Raw genomic sequence first — 18,093 nt, forward strand, 5'->3', positions numbered from 1 at the left:
AGAAAAACCTACTTCATTTTACCTGTTTAACTATGCTGATTTATTTAACTGAAATCATAGAATCTAATTCTCTAAAATATTTTTTCCAAGAGTTTATCCTTATTGAAATGAATGTTTTTGTCTCCAACAACACTACTGAATAGCACATGAATCAACTAAGAGTTATCTGGGAGTGCTTCACCGCTCTTATGATTAAGACCAACATCTTAATACACCCAAATAGTCTAGGCTGCCCCTGACTTGCTGTGCAGTCTCATTTCATACCACCTTCCCAAGCAGAAGTGCCATGCTGGCCAGGCTTCTTTCAGTCTCTCCGATTTACTGTGCTCTCTCCCACCTCAGGACTTTTCGCTTGTGCCAATCCCTCTATTTGGATCGTTCTCTTGCCTTTGCTCCCTGTTTACCACCCCCCCAACCCCCCACATCCCTGACTCTACACCAAGTTAACCCTTATTCACCCTGTAGATCTCTCCAAAAATCACTTCCTCAGGGGAGCCTTCTCTGACCTACGAGACTAGACTAACTTCCCCTCTTATATCCCAGAGCATTAAGCGCCTTTCTTTGATAGCAATTATCACAGCTGTAAATGATATGTTTGTGTGACTATTTGAAAAACTTTATGATTTGAGAAAATGCTTTAAGTCATAAATTACGTTCATAACTGTTGATTTTCAAACACAGACATAGACATACTGGAAAAAACCCTTACCTGGGGGAGGCTCAAAGAAGGCTTCCTGCTCCTCCTCGATGGGCTCAGTGTCATTGTGAGCTGTCCGTTTGTGCATGGCCAGCGTGGAGATCTGCTTGTATGTCTTCCCACAGTGGTTACAGTTGTACGGTTTGGAGTGAGTGTGAACAACATGATGTTTGTACAAACTGGAATATTCTGTGAACCTTTTGTCACACCCAGGGACTGTACAAACATATGGCTTTTCCCCTAAGAACAGCACACACATACAAAAAAATCAACTTTTACCTATGAAGGCATAATCATTCCATATCTTCTGGTGGGGGGAGGGGGGAGGGGTGGGGGAGGGGGCAGAGAGAGGGAACCTCTAGTGGCAAAAATAAATAGCTGTCAAATCCCTTTCTATCCTGCTAGGAGGCAGTGAACAAGAAAAGACTCCTTAACTATGGTTTCAACTTGGATCAAAAGGTGGTCTGCACCCTGAGTCTCATCCCATGCCTGAATACTACTTTCCCCTTAATTACAAGGGATGTGAAAAATAAGGATGGAGATGTTTATTGCCCAATTAACTCTAAGATTTGGTGAAACTGTTATTGTTACCTGTAACTAGATAATCTAGATATCATTAGTGATACTTTACTAATAATGGCAATAATAAATGCAATTATTAGTATAACTAATGTAGCTTACCCTAAGGGTTTTTAAAAATATATTTATTTATTTATTTTCTAAAAATTTTTATTTATTTATTTGGTTGCGCCAAGTCTTAGTTGTGGAAGGCGGGTTCCTTAGTTGGGGCTCCAAGGCTCCTTAGTTGCAGCAGGTGGGCTCCTTAGTTGTGTGGCATGCGAACTTTTAGCTGCAGCATGCATGTGGGACCTAGTTCCCTGACCAGGGATTGAACCCAGGCCCTCTGCATTGGGAGCGCAGTCTTATCCACTGCACTGCCAGGGAAGTCCCCAAATATATATATATTTATTTATTTACACTGGGTCTTAGTTGTGGCACATGGGCTCCTTAGTTGCGGCAGAAGGGCTCCTTAGTTGCGGCAGGCAGGCTCCTTAGCTGTGGCATGTGAACTCTTAGTTGTGGCATGCATGTGGGATCTAGTTCCCTGACCAGGGATTGAAACCAGGCCCCCTGCACTGGGAGCGCAGGGTCTTAACCACTGTGCCACCAGGGAAATCCCACCCTAAGGGTTTTATAAGGATAATAAACAAAGATTTTCTAAAAAGTCTATGAGACATAGTTTGGACACTTCAGTAAATCTAAAAGGACACACATTTTATATTAACTTCAGTTGACTTCTTGCATCCAATCAAAAGCTATTAAATATTCACTAAAAACAACTCAATACAAAGTAATTCTTTTTCCATGAAACAGTCTGAGAACAATGTAGGCAGTACATATATTTTTAGAACTTTTCATTATAGAAAATTTCAAACATACACAAAAGTATAGAGAAACAGTGCAATAAACCCCCATGTACCAATCATCTAGCTTCAACTATCAATTTATGGCCAATATAGTTTCATTTATTCACCACACATTTCTGCCCCCTCTTCCCACCCTGGATTATTCTGAAACAGCTCCAGATAGCATTCTATCTCATCTATAAATTTCAGATTGTATAAAAGATGGATGTTTTTAAATAACAAAATTAACAATAATTATTTAATATCATAAAATATCTAGACACTGTTAATATGTAGTGGGGGGAATCTAACACTGAGAGCAAACTGGAACAAATTAACCTAACTGTAGTTTTTTTTTCTTTTATAAATTTATTTATTTATTTATTTTTGGCTGCACTGGGTCTTCATTGCGTGCTTGGGCTTTCTCTAGCTGCAGTGAGTGGGGGCTACTCTTCGTTGTGGTGTGTGGGCTTCTCATTGCGGTGGCTTCTCTTGCTGCGCAGCACGGGCTCTAGATCCCAGGCTCAGTAGTTGTGGCGCACGGGGTTAGTTGCTCCGTGGCATGTGGCATCTTCCAGGACCAGGGTTCAAACCTGTGTCCCCTGCATTGGCAGGCAGATTCTTAACCACTGCGCCACCAGCGAAGTCCCCCCAACCTTAGTTTAAATGAATACTTGTAACCACTTAGAAGGGGTATGGGAGCCAGGGCCAGGGTGGGGGGTAGCAGGGGGAGAATAAACTAATTAAAGTAACTCATACACACAGTATTTGACTAATGCTCTCAGTCTTGGACCAGGCTGGAGTGGGGAAAACTGCAAACAAATCTTCAGCTCTTCTTGGTAGGCTTGTTTATTGTAGTGCTATGGGCAAAACAACTCTGAAACTATTTTAGGTGTAATAAAGGATTAAGCAATGAATAAATGTGTCAATGTTGTTGGAAGCTAGAGCACTTACTATGGAAGAAGGGACATACAAATACGGAATGAGGGAAGAAAAGAGCTCTGTAAGATGAGCTGGAATTGGATGTACTAGTATGAACTCATATACTCTCTAAAATGTGTTTATGTGTGTATACATATGCATATCCCAGTTTGTTCTCATTTTACACCTTTCTTGGGTTAACTCCATCTTTTTCCATGGTTCTGAACCAGTAAAACCAACCACAAATATAAAATCACTAATGTAATCTGTAATATACGTCTTAGACATTAGTAATTGAAATTGCTTCTGTCCTTTGCCCAGCCTGCATTCTCAAAGCAGGGCAGGTTAAAGTTCTTATCTTGGGGAATGGTTGTGGGGGAGATATGACAAGGGCAAGGCCAGGCAGGGAAATGTCAGGCAATTCCAACTCAGAGAACCAGCCCTATTCATATTTAGGCTGGAGCAGAAACTGCCACTAGGTGGCACCAAACCACAGTCAAGATGGAAATGAATTTGTATTTTTGGTGGGAGGGGGGTTGTTTTGTGATTTTGTCTTGAAATTATACTTTTTTAAATTGAAGTATAATTGACTTACAATATTAGTTTCAGGTGTATAGCATACTGATTCAATATTTTTATACATTACAAAATGATCACCACAATAAGTCTAGTTACCATTTATCAACGTACCAAGTTATTACAATATTATTGATTATATTCCCTATGCTGTATATCCCATGACTCATTTATTTTATACCTGGAAGCTTGTACCTCTTAATCTCCCACGCCTATTTCACTCATCCCCCAACCCCCTCCCCTCTGGCAACTACCAGGTTTGTTTTCTCTATCCATGTGTCTGTTTTTGTTTTATGTTTGTCTGTTTTATTTTTAAGCTCCACATAAGTGAAATTATATGGTATTTGTCTTTCTCTGTCTGACTTATTTCACTTAGCTTAATACCCTCTAGGTATCCATGTTGTCACAAATTGCAAGATTTCATTCTTTTTTATGGCTAATATTCCATTGTATGTGTATCACATCTTTTTTTTTTAATATTTATTTATTTGGCTGCACTGGGTCTTAGTTGTGGCATGCGGGATCTTTTAGTTGCAGCATGTGGGATCTTTAGTTGCAGCATGCACGATCTTTTAGTTGTGGCATGCAGGATCTTTAATTGCGGCATGCAAACTCTTAGTTGAGGCATGTGGGATCTAGTTCCCTGACCAGGGATTGAACCCGGGCCCCCTGCATTGGGAACATGGAGTCTTAGCCACTGGACCACCAGGGAACTCCCTATGTGTATCACATCTTTATCCATTCATCTATCAATGGATACTTAGGTTGCTTCCATATCTTGGCTACTGTAAATAATGCTGCAATGAACACAGGGGTGTATATATCTTTTTGAATTAGTGTTTTTGTTTTCTTCATTAAAATACCCAGAAGTGTAATTGCTGGATTGTATGGTAGTTCTATTTTTAATTTTTTGAGGAACCTCCATACTGTTTTCCATAGTGGCTGTACCAATTTACATTCCCACCAACAGTGCAATAGGATTTTCTCTTCTCCACATCCTTCCTCATGACTAACTTGGTCACCAGGTCCTTTGCTGTTACCTCTTCAATGTCTTTCATTTTTATCCTTCTCCATCTCACTCACTTCAAATATTCGAACGGCCCTTAATCAGTCTCCTTGCTTATGGTCTCATCTCCCTTTAACTTCTTTCTATGGTATTGACAGAGTGATTTTTTTCCTAAAAAAACAAATTTTCTTTAAATCCTCTTAAGACTTCCCCTCTGTCCATAGCAGTATTCAAAACTTGTGAATGTACCAGTTTCAAAGGAAAGGGATTGTTGTAAATGCCTGAAAACATTTCCAGAGATATCCAGGGGTCTGCAGAATGCAGACTAACTTACGCAACCAAAGTTCCATTCTTCAAAAATGTCTTTTCATTTTGAATTATCACAAGTTTACTCTTAATATCAGTAATAAAAACAATACATTAAAAATCTCGCTCTCATTCACCTTTCCACTCACATCAAAAATACAACCATCTGGGCTTCCCTGGTGGTGCAGTGGTTGACAGTCCGCCTGCCGATGCAGGGGACACGGGTTCGTGCCCTGGTCTGGGAAGATCCCACATGCTGCGGAGCGGCTAGGCCCGTGAGCCATGGCCACTGAGCCTGCGTGTCCGGAGCCTGTGCTCCGCAACGGGAGAGGCCACAAGAGTGAGAGGCCCGCATACCGCAAAAAAACAAAAAAAAACAACCATCTGAAACTAACACAATATTATAAATCAACCATACTTCAAATAAAAAAAAATACAACCACAAAGTAGAGAATCAAAATTAAAACGTTTTAAGAGGAGGGTGGGATGAACTGGGAGACTAGGATTGATATATATACACTACCATGCGTAAAACAGATAGCTAGCAGGAACATGCTATAAAGGACAGGAAGCTCAGCTCGGTGCTCTGTGGCGACCTAGATGGGTGGGATGGGGGAGGGTGGGAGGGAGGTCCAAGAGGGAGGGGATATAGGTATACATATAGCTGATTCACTTCATTGTACAGCAGAAACTAACACAACATTGTAAAACAATTATACTCCAATTAAAAAAAAAATTTTTAAGTTTTGGGTAATTCCCCAGCAGTCCAGTGGTTAGGACTCAGTGCTTTCACTGCAGGGGGCCGGGTATGATCCCTGGTTGGGGAACTAGGAATCCTGCAAACCATGAAGCGTGGCCAAAAAAAAAAAAATTAAAAACTTTTGAGCTGCAAATGACACCATCAAGAAATTGAAAAAAAAACGAAAACAAAAAACCCACAATAACAGGAAAAAATGTCTGTAAATCACATACCTAACAAGGGACTTGTATGCAGAATATAATAAAGAATTCTTATAACCCAACCAAAAAAAAGGCAACCCAATTTAAAAAATGGGCTAAGAATCTGAACAGACATTTCCCCCCAAAATACATACAAATGGCCAATAAGCACATAAAAAGATGCTCAACATCATTAGCAAACTAGGAAAATACAAATCAAAAGCACAATGAGGTAGATACCACTTCACACACACTATGATGGCTAAAATCAAAAAGAGAGATAACAACAACTGTTTGCTAGGATGTGGAGAAATTGGAACCCTCATACATTGCTGGTGAGAACGTAAAATGTTGCAGCCACTTTGGAAAACAATTTGGCAGTTCCTCAAAATGTTAAACAAAGTTATCATAAGATCCAACAATTCCACTCCTAGGTGTATACCCAAGAGGAATAAAAACATATATCCAAAAAGAAGAAAAAAATGGAATTCCCTGGTGGTCCAGTGGTTAGGACTCTGCATTCTCACTGCCAAGGGCCTAGGTTCAATCCCTGGCAAGGGAACTAAGATCCCAAGAGCTGTGTGGTACAGCCAAAATAAAAACACCACACATCCAGACAAAAAATTGTACATGAATACTCCAGCAGCATTATTCATAATAGCCAAAAAGTGAAAATAACTGGTAAATTGATAAATAAAATTTGATGCATTCATATAAAGGAATACTAGTCAGTAATTAAAAAGGAAAGAACTATTGATATGACATGGCTGAACCTCAGTACTATTATGCTAAGGGAAAGAAACCAGACAATAAACACCATATACTGTACATCTATATGAAATATTCAGAATGGGAAAATCCATAATTGCTTATGGCTGGGGGGTAGGGTGGGAGAAGACTGCTAACAAGTATGGAGTTTCTTTCAGGTGAGATGAAAATGTTCTAAAATTGGATTTTGGTGATGGTTGTACAACCCTGTGAATATAATAAAAAACAATGAATCATATACTTTAAATGGATGAATTGTACAGTTCGTGAATTATATCTCAATAAAGCTGTTAAAAATATATATCCATAGACACTCTGCAATAATCATGTCTACTATGCCTCCCTAAATCAACTGTCCTGGAAAATATCTTGTCTGTCTCTGTATTTCTGGTGCCTGGCAGGGGAACAAAGAGCAGATGGTCAATAACTGTTGAATAAATAAATGTAAAAATGCTAAGGTGGGGCTTCCCTGGTGGCGCAGTGGTTGAGAGTCCGCCTGCCGATGCAGAGGACACGGGTTCGTGCCCCGGTCCGGGAAGATCCCACATGCCGCGGAGCGGCTGGGCCCGTGAGGCATGGCCGCTGAGCCTGCGTGTCCGGAGCCTGTGCTCCGCAACAGGAGAGGCCACAACAGTGAGAGGCCCGCATACCGCAAAAAAAAAAAAAAAAAAGCTAAGGTGAAGTTTTTTCAAGTTGCATAATCCATTTCTACCATGCCAAGTGGCAGGAAGGAGGGAAGAGATTACTTGTAAATGGTTTATAGGAGAGGCAGGAATTCAATTGAGCCTTGAAAGACAGAAGACCAAGAACTAGAGACTGTTACCTGTGTGTATCCTCACATGGTTTTTATAATTGGTTGCACTGGCAAATGCCCTCCCACATCCTGGTTCTGTGCAGTAATAAGGTCTTTCTCCTGTGTGTGTCCTAATATGCACCTTTCTGATATTCGATGTTGTGAAAGACCGACCACAGCCTTCAAAGTGACATTTAAAGGGCCTTTCTCCTGAAAACACGAAGGGAAATACATTAAATGGTGCAAAAATACACAGAAAATTGAAATGTCTTATCCTTCAATTCTGCTTAGGATCATTCATGCTCAGACTCTAGCCTTTTTGTATTGAACTTCCCTTTGAGTTTTTTTCTCTTTTTTTCTGTCAACAGCATCATCTACTCCAAACTTAAATTTACATAGGAAAATCTGAATAGTATTCAAAACTCATCACTGATTACATGACTTTCCAAAATGGAATTACCCAGAAAGGCATATTAAAAAATGAGCTGAGAAAAGAAGACAAAGAAATACATATCATAAAGAAATACAAAAGAAAAATAGAGTTTGGAATATGGATTAAGTTAGAACAACCCTAGAATCCCCTAAAAGCTTACCTCCTACTTTATTCTATAATACTTGAAGAAAAAGAATTTTTGGTCCTTTTAAAATCTAGTGTCTAATGCATAATATGAATCAAAAATCCTTGCTGAATATATTACTATTCTCAGGAGCTTGGAGACGCTTGCCTCTGATATAACAGATAAAACTAAGAGCACGAATGAAACAGAAGCAGGGACCTACAGCTTTGTTCCTGAACACTGTAAAGTAAAGCCGATTTGGGATCATATTTGAACTAAAAGTTAAACTTTAATGACTGGAAGAATCCTCCATGAAAATCTGCTAAACTATCTCAGAATACTTAGAAGTATTTGGGGACAAAGCGATAACACTATGTTTAAAACATCTGCAGTAAAATCTCAAACTAAAGGACCTTATGCTATACTACTTAGTCAACAGCTTATAATAGCATCTCTTATCAACAGTTTCTGAAACTCTTCCAGCTCTGATCCAAAGCAAATAATTACCTTTATATTACCAATCTGCAAATAATCAAGTACAAGGAGGGGAGGGGAGGGGAGGGAAGATAAGAACAAAGTACCCTTTAGGAAAAGCAGAGAAGGAATTTAAGGACAGGGGAGATGATCACAAGGAAGTAACAAGCCTTTCTTTCTGTGGGGCTGTGAGGGGTTCAGACACTTTTTTTAGAAGCAGCTTAATGCAGAAGAAGCAGTACTAAACTGAGAAGGAATTGGGTGCCTTAGGTTCTGGTCTCTGTTGCGCTACTAAGTAGATGTATAATCCTAGGTAAATAAGACTGTTGCTCAGATAATTCCTGAAAACTGAGAGGGTTGGTGGTCTAGGGCCATCGTTAATCTCTTGGAACATGAACCCCTTTGAGAATCTAACAGTGTTACAGGCCCTCATCCTGGAAAGAAGCATACATGCACGAATGGTAAATTGCATGGAGTTTTGGGAGTTTAAGAGAAGCCCTTGATGTTGACTCCCTGAAACGCTTCCAGAAACTACTTCCCCAAGTTCCTTCCTGCAGATTAAGAACTCCTGGCCTAGATATGACATTTCTTCACACCAGTACCTGTATGAGTTCTGATATGTTTTTGTAGATCTCCTGAAGTTTTGAAAGATTTAGTACAATTATCTTCTGAACACCGATATGGCTTTTCTCCTGTATGAGTTCTGACATGACTTTTTAATCCATAACCTTTAAGAAAAATTTAAAAGAAATGTAATTACACAAGACCCCTCTAAGCATGCCCATTGAGATTAAGTTATTGAAAAATATAGTAAACACCAAGGATATAATACTAGGCAAACACAACAGAATAACTATTAAAAAGGTACAAGAGTATGACAACTCAGGACTGTCCTGCTGAAAATTCAATAGTTTCATCTCTGTCTAGAAGAGATTGTGTGCTTCTTTTTTTAAAGTGCCCCAATCTTATTAGATGTTTACAACTCATACCCCAAAATCTTGAAGTAGAATCAAGACATGATACCCGGAGAAAACCATAATTCAAAAAGATACATGCACCCCAATGTTCACTGCAGCACTATTTACAATAGCCAGGATATGGAAGCAACCTAAACGTCCATCAACAGAGGAATGGATAAAGAAGATATGTACATATATACAATGGAATATTACTCAGCCATAAAAAAGAACAAAATAATGCCATCTGCAGGAACATGGATGGACCTAGAGATTGCCATACTGAGTGAAGTAAGTCAGACACAGAAAGTGAAGTAAGTCAGACACAAATATCATATGATATTACTTACATGTGGAATCTAAAAAAAAGGGTACAAATGAACTTCTTTACAAAACAGAAGTAGAGTCACGATGTAGAAAACAAACTTACGGTTACCAGGGGATAAGTGGGGGGTGGGAGGGATAAATTGGGAGACTCAGAATGACATATACACACTACTATATATAAAATAACTAATAAGAACCTGTTGCATAGCATAGGGAACTCTACTCAATACTCTGTAATGGCCTATATGGGAAAAGAATCCAAAAAAAAAAAAAAGGGGAGAGTGGATATATGAATATGTATAACTGATTCATTTGCTATACACCTGAAACTATCACAACACTGTAAATCAACTATACTCCAATAAAATTTTTTTAAAAATAAATAAATGAATAAATGGATGAATACAGGAAAAAAACTTATAGAATGTTACAATTAATATTTGTACAGTAAACTGTATGTAAATTTTACCTCAAAAAAGAAATGTAAACAAATATTGATATGCATGCTGAACTGTTTATGGTGGTATACTCTAACATTTTTCATTTATATAAATGTTTGTAAATTTTCATAATAAAAAAGAAAAAATCCTGAGAAACAAAACCAAAAAGAATTGTGACATGGAAAGAGGAATAGGGTGAAGTCAGGAGGCCTGGCAACGGTCCTGGCCCTCTTGGATGTGTACCTGGGAGGGACCCGTCCCACTGCTAAGCCCCTGTTTCCCATGGTTCCCCCTAAGGTCTGTCCTAATGTTAAACTCTGTGTCAGCTTTAATGCTCGACTTTTGTTTTTCCTGCTAAAAGAAAGCAGAGTGTGGAGAGAAATAACAAACACAGTAGGCAGAAACAGGTCTGAGGAGCAAAATGAGAACACAGAGAGAGAACAGAGCAAGCAGGACAAAACGCAGTAAGGGAGAGACTGGAAAACTAGTCACTGTGTGCCCACTAATTCAGACCAAGGCAAGGGGTCAGTTCCTGCCTCTGACCCGTCTCTGCTTGACCCCCAAGTGGAACCAAGAAACAAAGAAAATTCATGTTTTTACCTGTTGCAAATGCTTTCCCACAGCCTGCATGCTCACACTGATAAGGCCGGTCTCCTGTGTGTGATCGCTCATGCACCTGTTATTAAAACACGGGCATGAGTTTATTTCCTTGAGGCACTCCACAGGTGGATGGTCTCCACAGAGACATTTTTATTTCCCCACTGCTGAATTATGTTGTTGCTTGTATGTTATTTTTGAAAAACAAAAGATAACTTCTTTTCTCAAAAACTACAGGTCAATAATTCTCAATATAGACCAAATGTTGTACGTTAAGAAGTACTCATTTTAAATAAGGAACAGGAGACTTCCCTGGTGGCACAGTGGTTAAGAATCCGCCTGCCAATGCAGGGGACACGGCTTCCATCTCTGGTCCGGGAAGATCCCACACGACACAAAGCAACTAAGCCCGTGCGCCACAACTACTGAGCCTGCACTCTAGAGCCCGTGAGCCACAATTACTGAAGCCTGCATGCCACAACTGCTGAGCCCGCGTGCTGCAACTACCGAAGCCCACGTGCCTAGAGCCCATGCTCCATAACAAGAGAAGCCACCACAATGAGAAGCCCACTCGCTGCAACTAGAGAAAGCCTGTGTGCAGCAATGGAGACCCAACGCAGCCAAAAATAAAAAAATATATATATATAAAAATTAAAAAATAAGAGGTTCAAGTTTTTCTAGAGTGGTCAAAGGTGTTTGAATGGAACATGTACCTGGTGAGACGCAGGAGTACAAGGAGACGCTACACAACATAAGGCTAAGAGTGTGGAGGCTGCTGGCAGAGGGGCCTCAATCTGAGGCAAGGCTTCAATGCTGACTAGTGGTGTGGCCATGGCACTTGCCTTCTCTCAGCCTCAAAGTCCTCTCTGTAAAGTGGGGACATAATAGTACCTACGATAGAGGGCTGCTGTGACAAATGAATACTCATGACAATGGCCAACATTTACTGAACCTTTACCACATGCCAGGCCATTCTCTTCAGTACTTTACATGTACAGAATTAACTAACTTAATTCTCACAACCACTCATTGAGGGAGGTACTTTTATCATCCAATATTATAGATAAGGAAAATGAGGTACTTAAGAGGTCAAGTAACATGTAAACACTGATAAGTAGTGGAGATGGGCTCTAGGGATGTTATTCCAAATATGCTAAATGCACACTTCCTGACACATTGTGAGTTATTCAATAAATGTTAGCTATTATTTTTATGGGTCATGGTATGTTGTGTTTAGCTGCAATCAAAATACTTGGCCTATGTATTTGACAGACAGGACAAATTAACACCAACTTTCACTATATTTCAGCAAATCACTGTTAACGGAATGATTACACATATATCTCCCATGTAATTACATAAATTTCACATTTGAGAAAAATGTATTCAAATATGTAGAGTACCCCTATCATGTGTCACATAGTATGCTGGACCTGAGGGAGCCAGAGATGAAAAAAGCATAGTCCAAGCCCTCAAAGAGTTCAGTTTCTAAAATCTGCATAGGCTTTTGTGTGAGTGTATTTGTATCTTGATAGGTGGGGGAGAACAATGGTGTTTGAATACTGCAAACACATTATATTGGCATTTAATGCCCTATTCTCATAACTAGACACAGCCTTTCCTTCATATATACCTTAAGATGATGAGCTGTTGTATATAATTTTCCACATCCGTCATAGCCACATCGAAAGGCCTTCTCTCCACTCTGTTGAGACTTAGCAGTTACTCTCGTTGCATGTCCTTGTAAGACAATCTAGATGAAACAAAAAGTATGATTTAAATTATTTATACAGAAATAAAGTAGATGAAATTACAATTTTCAGGATAAAAAAGATAAAACTGTAATGTGGTTTTCCAGACTCAGGTCATCATTTTATGAAGATTCTATCATGCTGAGCCAGTTAGGTTAATTCTGTTCCACGGCTGAAGTCAGCAGCTCTGGAAGAAGTCAAAAGGAGATCCACAAGGGGGCATAGTCAGCGCTCACAGGTCGATTCCCACTCTAGAAAAGTCAAGCCAGGGAGCATCCATCAATGCATTATATGCAGGTGTTCCTTGACATACTCCAGGGAATTAAGTGTGTGTGTGTGTGTGTGTGTGTGTGTGTGTGTGTGTGTGTGTGTGTGTGTGTGTGTGTGTGTGTGTGTGTGTGTGTGTGTGTGTGTGTGTGTGTGTGTATATATATGTATATGTATATATATGTATATATATTTATAACGTATATATGTATTTTAGGACATATGTTCTAAACAATGTAAAAATCATTTTCAATTTCAAAAGCAAAGGAAAAGAGGGGGTTAGGTCATTTGAGTCGCCTGTGGGAGACATTACAATCCATATGATCCTAGTCTATACTTACATAGTGTTAAGTAGAAGATCACTTCCCTGGAACTCAACACAAGACTTTAAACAACTGCACTGATGTTAGAGGTTTTTTAAAGATTATGACCTATTTTAGAAATTGAGGTACCATGAAAATTGAAGAATAACTTTCTACTCTGTGGGAATGTGGTGATGGTGCTGCCACATCCTATCTGTGCAGATTGTCATACTTGGCTCAAAAATGACTCTGGGACTTCCCTGGTGGCGCAGTGGTTAAAAATCCGCCTGCCAATGCAGGGGACACAGGTTCGAGCCCTGGTCCAGGAAGATCCCACATGCCGTGGAGCAACTAAGCCTGTGCACCACAACTACTGAGCCTGAGCTCTAGAGCCGTGAGCCACAACTACTGAGCCCATGCACCCAGAGCCCATGCTCCGCAATAAGAGAAGCCACCACAATGAGAAGCACGTGCACTGTGACCAAGGGTAGCACCCGCTCACCACAAGTAGAGAAAGCCTGCGCAGCAACGAAGACCCAATGCAGCCGAAAATAAATAAATAAAAATAAATTGTTTTTAAAAACTGCCAAGCCAAAGGACTTTGATCTCCAATGTAAATAAAATTAGTTTTTAATGAAGTCAAAACTAATGGAAACCATGAAAAAGGACCTTGGATTCTAACAGAACATGTAAAGCATCAACAATGCTGCATGATGCTAACACATTTACAAATTACATTCTCATGTGTTACCTAAAATATTAATCAAATGAAACTCTCATTTGGTTTTCATAACCCCACGAGATGGGTAAGGCAAAGATTATTGTTCTCATTTAGCTAGTAAGTCTCAGATCCAGAGAAATTAAATTCCTTCCCAGGGATGGAACAGTCACACAGATACTACATAGCAGAATGGAAGCTCGACTGAGATGTTTTTATTACAAATTACATGTTACTTTAATAGCACGCTGTTCTGCTTAACTAAGGGTGGTGTAGCTGAAGGGCAATGACAACAGTCATAGCCTCCCTGAAACACACATATCCCATCATCCTTATGGTTCTTACAACTGAACACATGGGCAACCTTAAACAGAGTACTTCAGATGAGTGTTTTCAAATTCGGTACAACTGGGGCTTCCCTGGTGGCGCAGTGGTTGAGAGTCCACCTGCCGATGCAGGCGACACAGGTTTGTGCCCTGGTCCGGGAAGATCCCACATGCCGCGGAGCAGCTGGGCCCGTGAGCCATGGCCGCTGAGCCTGCGTGTCCGGAGCCTGTGCTCCGCAACGGGAGAGGCCACAACAGTGAGAGGCCCGCGTACCACCAAAACAACAAAACAAAACAAAACAAATTCGGTACTGCTGACATTTTGAACAGAATAATCCTTTGTTGTAGTGGGGCTGTTCTATGCCTTGCAGGACATCTACCCAGAATACCTCCCCAATTGTGACAACCAAACTTGTCTTCAGACACTGCCAAATGTCCCCCAGGGGGCAAAACTGCCTTCCCACAAGCGCATTAAGTTTTAGATACTCTAGGTCTTTCTTGTTCTATGAAATCTGGTTTCAAGTAAGAGATCAGCTCAGCAGCACAACTAGTATGCTTATGTTATAGATGAAAGAAAAAGCTCTAAACTGTAAGCATCACAATGAAAAAAAATCTAAAGCTTTGAAACAAGACTGTAAAAAAAAATCTATCGCATTAAGTATAGACCTCTTTACTTTAAAGTTCAGCCAGACACAGAGTTACAACTTCTTAAGCAACTCTGGCAGAAGTAGGATGAGTACTAAGAGACAAACCAAGACGTTACAGGTCCTGCTTATTTGCAGCAGTTCTTCTGGGATATTTTGACCTTTTAATACCACGTATTGGGTCCTCAACCTCAACTATGGTACTCAATTGTTTTGGAGGATAGAAGATTCAGAAACTTCTGGTCTAGCACTTAATGAAGAGAAATATGAGTCACAAATACAAGCCACATATATAATTTTTTTTTTTGGCCGTGGTGGGTCTTCGTTGCTGCGCACGGGCTTTCTCTAGCTGTGGCGAGCAGCGGCTACTCTTCGTTGCGGTGCGCAGCCTTCTCATTGAGGTGGTTTCTCTTGTTGTGGCTCGCGAGCTCTAGGCACGCAGGCTTTAGTAGTTGTGGTGCACGGGCTTAGCTGCTCCGCGGCACGTGGGATCTTCCCAGGGATGGAACCTGTGTCCCCTGCACCGGCAGGCAGATTGTTAACCACTGCACCACCAGGGAAGTCCCCACATATATAATTTAAAATGTTCTAGTAACTACATTTTAAAAGGAAAAAGAAACAGGTGAAATTAATTTTAGTAATTATTTTATTTTACCTAGTATGTCCAAAATATTATCATTTCAACATGTAATCAACAGGAGACATTATTAATGAGATATTTTACATTCTTTTTTTTTTTTTTTTTTTTTGCTGTATGCGGGCCTCTCACTGTTGTGGCCTCTCCCGTTGCGAAGCATGGGCTCCGGACGCACAGGCTCAGCGGCCATGCCTCACGGGCGCAGCCGCTCCGCGGCATGTGGGATCTTCCCGTACCAGGGCACGAACCCGCGTCCCCTGCATTAGCAGGTGGACTCTCAACCACTGCGCCACTAGGGAAGCCCTACATTCTTATTTTCATTGTAAGTCTTTTAACTCTGGTACGTATTTTACACTCACGGCACATGCCAATTCTGACTAGTCACATTTCAAGTGCTCAGTAGCGACAACATTTTGGACAGCATAGATCTAGTCTGTAAGGAGAGGTACAAAGGGAAAAGGAGAAAAAGCTACAGTCAGAACAAAAATCCTATTCAACTTTCTTCATTTTCTTTGTCTATTGGCACAAACACCAAATGGTTATATATCTGCAGATAAAGAGTAAGCGTGCTTTTTACGACATTCTGTTTTAGCAGTTCTGAATTCCTAGTATGTTTCTGGGTTCAGAAATTAATTATTGATCGTAATAAAATTTTATGCTAATAGTATAATGTTATACGGACCAATGGTAAATTCACTCATTTTTTGTAAGACCTATTCTAGTTTATTACAAGTGTAGTTACAACTGTCTTTCTTTGAAAATATTCTATTACTTAAAAACGTAATTGTTAGTCACTAATAAGAGACAGAACCCTATTGGGCCACTCCAAGGCACTGACCTACATCTCTTGTATATATTTACACTGTGTTTGCATTTTAGTAGAGTTTGACTTTGATAGATTTGACATACTGCAGTATAAAAAATATTAAAGTCTCATTTTATGAATTCAAAGACTTGAAAATTTTGCCAAGAATCATGTAGTTTCAAAGCTGGTGGGCTTAATGATTTACAAACTGTGTTTATATTACTGCTACTTCATGGCATCACTTCAGTGATAAGTAGAAATACTGGCTATCCAGCAATGTTTAAAAGCATCAAATTTTTACCAGTGATTTCTTTTATTATTATTTTATTTATTTATTTATTTATCTTTTGCAGTACGCGGGTCTCTCACTGTTGTGGCCTCTCCCGTTGTGGAGCACAGGCTCCGGACACGCAGGCTCAGTGGCCATGGCTTATGGGCCTAGGCGCTCCGCAGCATGTGGGATCTTCCCGGACCGGGGCACGAACCCGCGTCCCCTGCATTGGCAGGCGGACTCTCAACCGCTGTGCCACCAGGGAAGCCCTCTTTTATTATTTATTATTATTATAAATATAAAATCTTCTTGATAACCCCCAACAGTACTACTCAATGGCATTAAGTAGTGATGCTAATGCTCAAGTTAAAAAGTGTTGCCTGAAGCAATAACTTTAGGAGTTAAATATGATAAAACACTTGGAAGACTGCAAAAAACTATGAGGGAGCAGTCAGCCAAATACTAGAGATAATTGCTGAAAAAAAAAGGAGCAGCATTAAAGCAGCAATATACTACAGTGATTATATAAGCTCCAAGAACATCCACCCACACAAACACCAACCCCTCAAACAAACACAAAAACACATAATTCATAACAGAGTCTTGAAATTTGACTTGTAGATCTCCCAGAATGCATCTGTGACTACTCTGTACTTAACTACAAACCTTGGCGAGGCTCTGCAGCTCTAGGCTGTTATTTGGGTAAGGGATAGCCAAGGACTGGACCCAAGGTGAGCATCTGAATCAAGGGCAGCCAACCAGTGGCCATCTGCAGCCCAGGAAGGAGTCTGGCAGAAGCAGTAAAAACAGCTTTGCCCAGAAGGAACAATGACAATTAGCTAGACTGGACCTTCTCTCCAGAAGTTGAAAAGGAAAGTATGGAGGGAATCAGTTGTAAACAGAAGAAACAAAAACATATAAAAAACAAAGTAGCAAGGGTTAGTCAGTCACAGTAAGGGTGAAGGCCCAGAAAAAGGATCCACAAGCTGCCGAGGGTGGGGCAGACAGAAGACCGCCTGGTCTCCAAAACTGCTTTGGACTCCAGAACACAAGCTTCATCTGGATTTCTGTGATATTTCTATTTCTTTAGTGCCACTTTCATCCATATAATGAATTCTGAGACCTGAGGAGGTAATCTGAGAAAGCTGCTGCCTAATGCATACACTGTTTTTCTGAATTGGTAAGATATTCCTAGGGAGGTAGTGAGTTCTTGCTTTCATCCCTAGAAGGGCTCAGAAATGCTAAGAGAAAGAAATTCTAATATAAAAAAGTAGCCTTACATACCTGCATTTTTTTCTCTTGCTCATTTTCTCCAATCATTCCTGAACCTGTTACGCTTTCACTTCCATCAATGGACACCTACAGGAATAAAATAAAGCTTAAAAAAATTTTCACATATTGATAACTGTTTAGGCTGGGAGATAAGTACATGGGTACATTATCATTTATTTCTGTGTGTGTTTGAAAATTTCCATTATAAAAAATGGGGGAAAAACCTTTTAAATTATATAAATGATATAATTTCAATGCAGGGAAAGAAACACAGCCCTTTTGATGTAAAACTTAATTGAGGGGCTTCTCCGGTGGCGCAGTGGTTGAGAGTCCGCCT

General features: G+C 40.1%; 1 protein-coding gene across 7 annotated transcripts in view; it reads right to left on the minus strand.

Annotated features, from left to right (window-relative positions):
• Window positions 1-18,093, minus strand: part of ZNF143 (zinc finger protein 143) — a 55,568-nt gene that overhangs the window by 16,909 nt on the left and 20,566 nt on the right. For all 7 annotated transcript variants that reach the window (XM_060159695.1, XM_060159698.1, XM_060159694.1 and 4 more), the window contains 6 exons: window positions 17,769-17,843; window positions 12,397-12,516; window positions 10,767-10,842; window positions 9,046-9,171; window positions 7,443-7,622; window positions 710-937 (listed from right to left, as the gene is read on the minus strand). In XM_060159695.1, the coding sequence (XP_060015678.1) occupies window positions 710-937; window positions 7,443-7,622; window positions 9,046-9,171; window positions 10,767-10,842; window positions 12,397-12,516; window positions 17,769-17,843 (805 nt within the window). The remainder of the gene's footprint in view (window positions 1-709; window positions 938-7,442; window positions 7,623-9,045; window positions 9,172-10,766; window positions 10,843-12,396; window positions 12,517-17,768; window positions 17,844-18,093) is intronic.

This window comes from Lagenorhynchus albirostris, chromosome 9, assembly GCF_949774975.1.
Source record: "Lagenorhynchus albirostris chromosome 9, mLagAlb1.1, whole genome shotgun sequence".
NCBI lineage: Eukaryota > Metazoa > Chordata > Mammalia > Artiodactyla > Delphinidae > Lagenorhynchus > Lagenorhynchus albirostris.